This window comes from Phaenicophaeus curvirostris, chromosome 4 (genome assembly GCF_032191515.1).
Source record: "Phaenicophaeus curvirostris isolate KB17595 chromosome 4, BPBGC_Pcur_1.0, whole genome shotgun sequence".
Lineage (NCBI taxonomy): Eukaryota > Metazoa > Chordata > Aves > Cuculiformes > Cuculidae > Phaenicophaeus > Phaenicophaeus curvirostris.
The window spans coordinates 1,261,293-1,270,865 of record NC_091395.1 but is presented as its reverse complement, the minus strand read 5'-3'; the positions used below and the strand labels follow the sequence as shown (position 1 = coordinate 1,270,865).

Here is a 9,573-nt window from a genome sequence, read left to right as displayed (position 1 = left end):
AACACTCCCCACCAGCACCCTGTGAACGGTGTTCTGTTACACCAATGTTCACATCTTGAATGTGACAGCAACCAACTTGTCTTTTTAGGGTACTTCACGCTAAGAAGCAGAGGGAAGGTAAGGAGGAAACTCTCTCCTCCTTTCTAAACTCTCCTATCTTTTTAATACTGGAGGGTCTTGGTAATTTACTTACAATTTCTTAATTTTCAGTAAAGCCAGAATGGGAAGTAAGCAGAATAGAAGACAAAACAGTTAAGCTATATATCACATTACTGAAATAATAGTTATCACTCAGCAATAACACTGTACAGACTGTTTCAAGCCACCTCAGTTTAGTTTCTCAGGAGCACAGCCACAGTTTTGCAGTGTTCCTCTACGGAAACCCATTTCAGCCGACCTGTTTGCAGAAAGCACACCCTCTAACAGGGTGGGACCACTTGCCAGGTCCTTCCCTCCCCAGGCCAGCACAAAGGAGAGGGCAGAGACCTCGGTGGGACCCTTCCTTCTCAGAGCAATAGGTTCCTTTAGCCAGGCCACTGAACCCTTCTTTGCTCCATCCTTGTCTCAACACAGACTGAAAACAAAGGAATGACACCCCAGGCAGATGCCACAGAAAAGGTCACAACAAAGCTCTGATCCTCTTTGCTAGGAACAGCATCAAACACCAAGACAAGGATTTAGTACAGATAAGATACTTTAACAGTGTAACGACCATGGCTGCAAAAAGAGGCAAGCTTTGGGCACGGAGTCTTTTTTCCACGTCAAAACTATCCAGACTAACAAGCATCACAGCCCTTTTTTCAACGTTGATTTAGGACGTAATGCAAGGGGAAAGGTGAATCAGAATACCCTTATAGGAAGTGCCTGCATGTAATTACAGTCATGTTTGCATGAAAAAAAATATTGCACATAGATCCTTTAAGGCATAAAATACTTGCACTTACCTCTAGGACTTTTTACTTGATATTCAGATATTTAGATTATTACCATAATTTGTTTTTTTCCAAGGTGCTACTTGCCTCATTTTATTACATAAGCAGCCCCTACTCTGTTTCATTCATGGAAAAGGGATCGGAAAGCAACAGTGCTGTGACACAAGAAGTTGTCACCAGAAACGATACAAGAAATTCATCCTGCTAACTGCAAATCTAGTGCACACGAGACTGACAGCAACCTATGAGAGTCTACTTTGCAGCTACAGGAGACCAGCTACCAGAACTGCTACAAAGACCAGGACATGAACCACCTGGATATTGAACCAATCTGCACGAGCATCTTCATTAAACAAACCAATAACTACAGCGTCACTGCATGTGGTCTTTTTCCTCACCTTAGAACTTGGTGGTCACTAGCCCACAGGTAACATCAGCTTCAGCACACAAAGGCGCCCTAGGTGAGTCACAGTTTTATTTAATATTCAACTGCACAATTCCTTACAATAACTCAGGAGACATTACGGGACTATTCTAACTGCAAAACTTCCAGTAAACATCCACTGGTATTGAACAATCACTCATTATGTCTAGGCGATGCTTTATTTGGAAAATAAATACAACTCCATCTGCAACATTTTACAGTCGGTAAGTACATCTCAAACAAACCGAATTCCTCATGCCACATTCGTGGGACAGCTCTCTAGACAAGTCAGATGATATCATTTCTTGAAGCCATATCTGGCAGCCAAGGCAGACACGATATCCCTGTAAGGAGTATCCGAGTCCGATCTGGTCCTTGGTATGCAGCACAGGCGACGGAAGGCTGGAGACCGCAGCAGCAGGTTGTGCGCGAGTCCCACAAAGCTCGAGGACAGCCAGTACAGAGCCATGGACTGCAATGAGATAAAGACCAAGTTCAGGCTCCCTCGATGCAGTGAGAACACTCAGTTAGAGACAGCTCTTCATGAACCACAACCACTGGTTGCTCCCAGTTACTGAGAAAAACAACTCACCTAGGACCACTCCTTTCAATAACAATGGCTTCCATTTTTCACTTTCTCAACTCTTCTGGGGAAAAAGTGTCATCTACACTGAAGTCTGACAACAGTTCATACATTAATTCATATTAAACTTGCGTACACTTCTATACTTCAGACTAAAAGTTGATGAGTCAAGCCACCAGATACTTTGCTTTTGCTAACCGCTGCAAAAACATCCAGAACACCTGGTATAAACAAGAAGTGTTTTAAGATGACTGTGGAAAGTGTCCTAATCTAAGAACTGTGCAGTTTTCCTCTTAAAGTCAGCAAACTTTGGTCTGTGTGTCCGTATATAAAGTTCTTCTCTCATGTTTGAGATTACAAAAAGGATGCTAGCTTGCTCTGAATGTCCTTCCAAGCCCTAGTTCATGACGATGTTTAGAAACAGTGTGTGCAGAGTCATTCCTCTTGGACAAAAGCATACCAAACGTGTTAAGTATTTAAACATACGCATAGACAAAACAGTTTATTTGTTTTAGGGCACGCTGTCTTAGAGCACTGTCTATGAAACCCCCAGGCTACTCTTTAAGCACTGGAACGTACCGGTTTACAGGTTACAGAGTCACTGCTGAGATGCTGTACTTACGGAGGGGACTGTGGCAGCAATGGGGACCATCACGACTGACAGCACTCGGAAGAAATTCGTAGCAAGCTTTTGCAGCCTGGAAACTTCCTTGTGAGAAGTAAAGAGCTGAAAGGCAAGAAACCCACAGTTACAAACAAGTTCCTTTTGAAACGGCTAAAATGAGAAAAAAGGCAACGGTGGGGGTTCTCTGTAACCTAGCACTTTTCATCCTCCATTTCCATTTCCACACTGGTACAACCTTTCCTTGAACTTGTCTGACGTTTTACATGCCTAGTCCTTTGCAGAAAACACTGCAGCAACCCAGCACAGTCCCTCACCACCACCTCAAGGCAATGCAACTCAACACAGTCACTTTTACACAGCTGAAAGTCCCAAGGGCTCAAGCTCTCTGAGAAAAGCTGCCAACAGGAAACAGATCCAAACTGGTTGACAGGGAATTGAATGAAAGCAGTATCACATCTAGTCACATACTGACTTTCCTTCTCTGTGTTCACTGATATAGAAGAAAATGGGGTAAGAGCGGTTAGAGTTTGACTATAACACCCAACATTAAAATCAGGAAAAAAAAGTTCTCAACTGAATTACCCACAAAATGGGAAATTAAGACTTTTTTTTGTTTCTATTTATTAATCTCCCAGACATTTTAATTAGTTTTAGATTTTTTTTTCAGTTTCTCAAGAGCACTACATACTAGTGTTAGTTTTGACCGCACGAAAGTAACAAGTAATGAGCAGGGCAGCTTTAGAACAAACCAAAACACCCCACACATGCCCCTGGACACTTAATGACCTGGAAGCTCATTAAAATATCATTTCAAGAGTCACATCTGAATTTTACTGAGGCTCAAGTAAAGCCAGTGAAGGGTCTGAGATGTGCCACAGCAGAACGTGTCACCTCTAAACAAGGTTCAACTTGTGTTGAACTGTGTTCAAACTCACAGAACAATTAAGCAATCTTTCAGAGCGATAATCTGGAATAATAATCTGGATAATTATAAGTGGATAATCTGGAACTACCCTTACATTACCATGTTTTATAACTGTACGATACTGTCTTACAAGCCTACAAAATGACTTATTCTTTTGTAATCATCCCATCTATTCCACCAACATACCTCTACTATCAGCAAGTTCACCAGCCCGAGTGAAATCGGCAGGATCCAGGTGGAATCTGGTGCTGTGAGGTCTCTAAACCACAGTGTTCCACCAGTGGAAAATTGTTCTTGAACTACAAGAATAAAGAGAATAGGAAATTAAGTATGATTGCTTCCTCATGCTTGTCAGAGCCTTCCTGTATATGGCAATCAAAACAGCCACATTTCTGGGTACATTTTATCTACACGATAAATAGCATTAAAGCAAAAGTCTCTGTCTAACGGATCACAGGTCCAGGCACTCTGCTACCCACACTCTTGAAGAACAGTGGGAGTTACAAGGTGAGGCCCAGGTGAGTTCATGACAGCCATGACAAGCCTGGGACAAAAACTCTCTTGAGCTCAAGCACCCTTTGACAAGCCAAAGAGGAAAACATGCAATGCAGTAACCTACAATGATTACAGATGTTGCAGTTTTGAAATATGTTTCTTATTAACCCCATAACTTGTTACTTTCTTGCTTAAAGAAGAAACAATTACCCCTCCTCTAGCAAATCAAAGTATCAGCATTTCTATAAAAAGATCTTACACACTCATCTTGTCTATAGCACTTCTCACGGAAGATACAAATACAAATGAATAGGTAATGTGCTGTAGTCATGGCATGGCTGTTCCTGGACCCCGCCATCTACACCAAATGTGTGATGAGGCAGGACATGAGAACAACCACAAAGCCATGGATAAAATGCAAAGAATAAATTTATTCCCATTACCCCGCAGCCCAGGGGATCTCTGAAATACATAAGCAAGGAGGGAGGCACCACAGAAATTGGTCCTTGCTCTGATAACGAACCTGTTGTTTTTGCCTGCACAGCACAGATTCACACAGGCACAACCGTCCTTATGTTTCACTCATTCCACAGCAGGAATCTCAAGTATGTTTGCTGGGTTTATCCCAGGCCCACGTTATCTAAGCACAGAGGTTCTACTCCTCATATGCACAAGACTGAACAGCAATTAGTCCAATTCTGTGTTTTCCTTCACTCCAGCTGCAAGTCACTTGAGTGTGTTTACAATCCTCCCTCACATTCCCACACTGCTCGAAGAGCTCAAACCAAAGAGAAGGACAGGTCTGGTCTAGACACCAGCTCTTTACTTGTATGAACTGCGGACTAATCGAGAAAAACATGTACAACGTACTTAATTGAAGTCTTCGAAGTTCATTTCAATCAGATGTAGTTTAAGCACAGATAAATATTAAGTTTAAAAACTTGGCAGAGGAGCAGTTTTTCTATCACCTTATACATCAAGCTCCGCAGATTGCATTCTTTAACCCCCAAAGCGCCTGTAAATACAGTAATTGAATGAAAACCAACTGATAAGAGTGCGTGTGCACAGAACACTCACCTTCTGAGCCCGCAGCACCGATGCTGCAGTTGCGCAGAGCAAGGGACACGCAGACCCACAACGGAATCTGTACCCACACCAGCAGGGTGGCTTTGAAGGGATGGCAGTTGTCTCGCACGTACAGCTCTGTAACAATGCGACGCAGGTTCTTCTTGAAGTGGAACCTTTCAGAAAAGAAAAACAAAAGCCCTCAGACAACACCTGTTCCAGAGTTACTTCTCCAATTCCAGAACAGCATTTCTTCAAATTGGCTTCTTCAGGTGCAGCTCTAGAACACCTAAAACTCTCCTCTTCAAACACAGGTGTCTTCTTACCCACCTCACTTCCCTCACAGCTTTTAAGCCTGTTGCTAAGCAGCTTTTGTACCAAAATTTCCCATCACCATCCACCAGTACCTTGTGGGATATTTTATTTCATGGTGGTTTTTGTCCATACGAGGGTCTAACTTCCTCAATACAGAGGTAATTGGCTGGTTATATGATACCCAGTTTAAATAAAGTGCTACTGCACGGGTGAAAACAGGACCACAACCATACACGTTCCAGCAATATTTAGGTACCATAAAACAGCTACGAAAACTTTAGCTACAAGTAAATACAACCAAATCAATTCCAGAGTTGCTTTTGTGACCCTAAGCCTATCACAAGGGCAGAGCTTTAAAATGGATGAACTTCGCAGGGCGATATAACAAACACAAGTGGTAGAAGTGGTAAGAAAATCTAAGCTTCGGCCAACAGCAGGGTCTTTCTACAGGATTCTCATTTGTAGGACTTTCCCTCCCGCCACTCCTCAATACAGAGCGTATTTATACAGCACATGCAATCACCAACTTACCTGGCCACCTTTTCAGACCAACCCAGCTGCTTCCCACGCACAGACACCTCATAGCGAAGACGCTCAGCCAGTGTTTTTATCTCAGGCTGCAAGTTTTCCAACTAGCTGAAGAAAAGGAAAGATGTTTACGCACAGTTACACAGCACAACGCTTCCTTGCCCTACCCAATACCAGACATCAAAACAATTTACACAGCGCATATCTGCAAACACCTTTTAACTTTAAACACAATGAGCACCCAACGATACTAATGAGAAGTGTTGGCAGTAACAAAGATGCTCTCTTGTTGATAAATTAAATACAGAATTAGATTTTATATTTTGTTCTCAATAAGTAATTTTTTTGTCTCCATTCAGGAATTGTGACCAGCTAATTAATTAATAGAAGCCTTTAATGCCACTTCAGCAAGATTTAAAGCCCGGCAGGATGCACAATGTTGCAGTCACAACTCTGAGGAATTCCGGAGATGCCAATTTTGCACAAGCACAACGCAATATTCACTTTTGTAAACAAAAGAAAAAGAAAAATGAACAAGCATCTCTGTAAAAAAACAAACAAACAAAAAAACCCCCCAAAAACTCAAACAAACTGCAAAAACATCCTAAACCTGCTGTAATAAAAGAACAAAACTATGTTTATCCTACAGGGAGGCTACTGGAATGGTGGTCACTGAGAGAGCGTGCCTGGTCTGACCATCCTGCCCTCCGCACAGGTGGAGAACCATTCCCCGCCGAGCCCAACCCCAGCAGCTGTGCAGAATCACCGTAATTGCTCCTGGGCGGGGCAAAGAACGGGCCCAGGGGCAAAGAACGGCTGAGTGCCTGCTTTGCACCGACCCCAAACCCTCCTCTTCGCTTTTGAGGAAAAACATTTATGGCTGGTTTTGTCGTAGTTTGTGTTGGGGCAGCTTCAGCGAGGGCTTTGTTTCAGCCAGCACCTCACCCCACAGAGCTCCTTCACAGCCCTCTGAGGCCCACGTGGAAACCAGTCACTCCAAGAGGCGCATTCTCACTTTCCAGGTTTATCTGGGCTCCCCACGACGGCCAGATGCAGGTCTGCCCCCACCGAACCCCTGTGCCAGCGGGGCCTGGTGAAGGAGCACATGACAGTGACGTGCGGGCTCGCAATGGCCGCCCCACAGAGCTCTGCTCCTAGCGGGATACACCGCGAGGAAGCCCGCCTAGCACCCTGAGACCCAGAACACAGACACACCTGCGGGGAGGGAGCAGAGCCCTGAGGAACTGGGCACCCCATGGGACCCAGAGTGCTTAAGAATCCAAAGCCCTGAGGGACTTGCCCTGAGGGTACCCAGAGCCCCAAAGGGACCCCACAGCCCTGAGTCACCCAGAATCCTTGAGGGACCCCAAGGAATTCCCTAAGGGAGTCCACCTTGAGGGACCCAGAGCCCTGACTGACCAGTGCCCTAAAGGACCCTGAGGGACTCGTTGTGCGGAACTCTGAGCCCAGAGGGACCCGACCCGGAGCCACCTATAGCCCCAAGGGACCCCTTGAGGGACCCCGAGCCCTGAAAAATCCAAAGCCCTGAGGAATTCGAGAAATTCGAGAGCCCAGAGGGACTCAATAACCCAAATGGATCCATTGAGGGACCTGCAGCCCCAAGGGTTCTCCCTGAGGGTCCCAGCACAAGGGATCAAAAACCCTGAGCGACCTGGAACCCGGAGGAACCCAGAGCCCAAAGTAATTGGTGGCCTGAGGAACCCAGAGCCACCCATAACCCTAAGGAATTCGCGGAGGATCCCGGCACCCTTAGGGATCTAAAGCCTTGGGAAATCCAGAGTCTGAGGGACCCAGAGCCCCGAGAACTCCAAAGCGCCGAGGGGCTATCTGCGAGGAACCCAGGGGCCCCTCTCCTCCCCAAGGGACCCGGTCCCGCGGCCGCACCTTGACGAGGAGGCGGCGCTGCCCGGCGGCGAGGGGCAGGGTGACGGCGGTGCGGAGCAGGGCGGCGCCTCCCGCGATGGCGGCCCAGCACGGCAGCCCCGCCGCGTCCCGCAGCGCCAGCAGCGCCTCCTCGGCCCAGCGCACGGGCGGGGCCCGGGACAGCCGCTCGCCCAGCGACCCGGGGCCGCCGCCGGGGTCGGGACTCGCGCCCAGAGCCGCCGCCAGGCGCCACACGCGGGGCGCCCGCCACATCGCGGAGGGAGCGCGATGCGGCTCCTGCCCCCTGAGGGGCGGAGGGATCCGAGCGGGAAAAAAAAAAAGGCGGGGAGCGGCGCCTCGCGCCGCGCACGCGCTAAGGGCCGGGGGGGGGGGGGGGGGCGGCGGGAGGAGAGAGCTCGCGCCGCGCACGCGCCAAAGGCGGGAAGGCGGGGCTCGCGCCGCGCACGCGCCAAGGGCGGGAAGGCGGGGCTCGCGCCGCGCACGCGCCAAAGGCGGGAAGGCGGGGCTCGCGCCGCGCACGCGCCAAAGGCGGGAAGGCGGGGCTCGCGCCGCGCACGCGCCAAGGGCGGGAAGGCGGGGCTCGCGCCGCGCACGCGCCAAGGGCGGGAAGGCGGGGCTCGCGCCGCGCACGCGCCAAGGGCGGGAAGGCGGAGGCGGGGCTCGCGCTGCGCACGCGCTAAGGGCGGGAAGACGGGGTGGGGCGCGCGCTGCGCACGTGCTAATGGGGGGGGGGGGGGCGAGGAGAGAGCTCGGAAGACGCTAATGGGGGGGGTGGAGGGGGGGGGTGTCGCGAGGAGCCCGGCGCTCAGCGCGGAAGGGTCCGAGGAGGGTGTGAAGCGTCACGTGCACCGGTCGGCGCGAGGCGGAGGGATCCGGGTGTGCGGGGTCCCAGCTCCCCGCCCATTAGAATCATAGAATCACCAGATTGGAAGAGACCCACCGGATCGTTGAGTCCAACCATTCCTGTCAAACACTAAACCATGTCCCCTAGCACCTCGTCCACCCGTGCCTTAAACACCTCCAGGGAAGGTGAATCAACCACCTCCTTGGGCAGCCTGTTCCAGGGCCCAATCACCCTTTCTGTGAAGAATTTTTTCCTAATGTCCAGCCTAAACCTCCCCTGGCGGAGCTTGAGGCCATTCCCTCTTGTCCTGTCCCCTGTCACTTGGGAGAAGAGGCCAGCACCCTCCTCTCCACAACCTCCTTTCAGGTAGTTGTAGAGAGCAATGAGGTCTCCCCTCAGCCTCCTCTTCTCCAGGCTAAACACCCCCAGCTCTCTCAGCCGCCCCTCGTAAAGCCTGTTCTCCAGCCCCTAACACCCGCCTTCTTCAGGGAAGGGGCACGGGCAGCGGCGTTGTTCCCGTTAAAACCTGGGCACATGAAATTCGACAAAGAAAAGAAAGATAATCTATAGACCTGAGAAAAAAAAGGAGGGTCCTGGCTCCACCTTCCACAGCCACAGGCAAGTCCTGGATTCCAGAAGACCAAATCCCATGATTCCATGGACCAAATTCCTTGGATTCCCTGGACCAGACGGCAGCACCCAATGGATGAACCTGTGCGATGGATGAACCTGTGCGGAAAGTGCCAGGGCAGCATCCAATCCCTGCCTCCCCCCACAGAAATGCAGTGGGATTATTGTGGGATAAGAACACAATCCTGGAACGGTTGTGTCGGAAGGGACCCCAAAGCCCATCCAGCCACGGGCAGGGACACCTCCCACTGGATCAGGGGCTCCAAGCCCCATTCAGACTGGCCTTGAACCCCTCCAGGGAT

The 9,573-nt window shown here is 49.2% G+C and overlaps 1 protein-coding gene across 2 annotated transcripts; it reads right to left on the bottom strand.

The window, feature by feature from the left end:
* Window positions 1–1,516: 1,516 nt before the first annotated feature.
* On the bottom strand, window positions 1,517–8,063 carry COX18 (cytochrome c oxidase assembly factor COX18). 2 transcript variants are annotated; one of them, XR_011337224.1, is made up of 7 exons: window positions 7,798–8,063; window positions 5,896–5,996; window positions 5,062–5,225; window positions 3,676–3,788; window positions 2,562–2,666; window positions 1,949–2,033; window positions 1,690–1,828 (listed from the first exon to the last, which is right to left on the bottom strand). XR_011337224.1 is itself a non-coding variant. In XM_069854831.1 (6 exons), the coding sequence occupies exons 1-6, from the start codon at window positions 8,047–8,049 to the stop codon at window positions 1,655–1,657; spliced, it is 909 nt and encodes a 302-aa protein (XP_069710932.1). In that variant the 5' UTR covers window positions 8,050–8,063; the 3' UTR covers window positions 1,517–1,654. The 2 variants fall into 2 exon arrangements, 1 of the variants encoding a protein (XP_069710932.1); XM_069854831.1 differs by lacking the exon at window positions 1,949–2,033 and having other exon boundaries at window positions 1,517–1,828.
* Between the last annotated feature and the right edge of the window lie 1,510 nt (window positions 8,064–9,573).

What these genes read in the sequence shown, in the direction of transcription:
- COX18 (XM_069854831.1), bottom strand. Translation starts at nt 8,049, where the DNA reads ATGTGGCGGGCGCCCCGCGTGTGGCGCCTGGCGGCGGCTCTGGGCGCG. An exon ending in CGGTGCTGCGGGCTCAGAAG is followed by an intron (nt 3,789 to 5,061) that starts GTGAGTGTTCTG and finishes TTATTCTTGTAG; the next exon opens with TTCAAGAACAATTTTCCACT. An exon ending in TTGCTGCCACAGTCCCCTCC is followed by an intron (nt 1,829 to 2,561) that starts GTAAGTACAGCA and finishes ATCTCATTGCAG; the next exon opens with TCCATGGCTCTGTACTGGCT.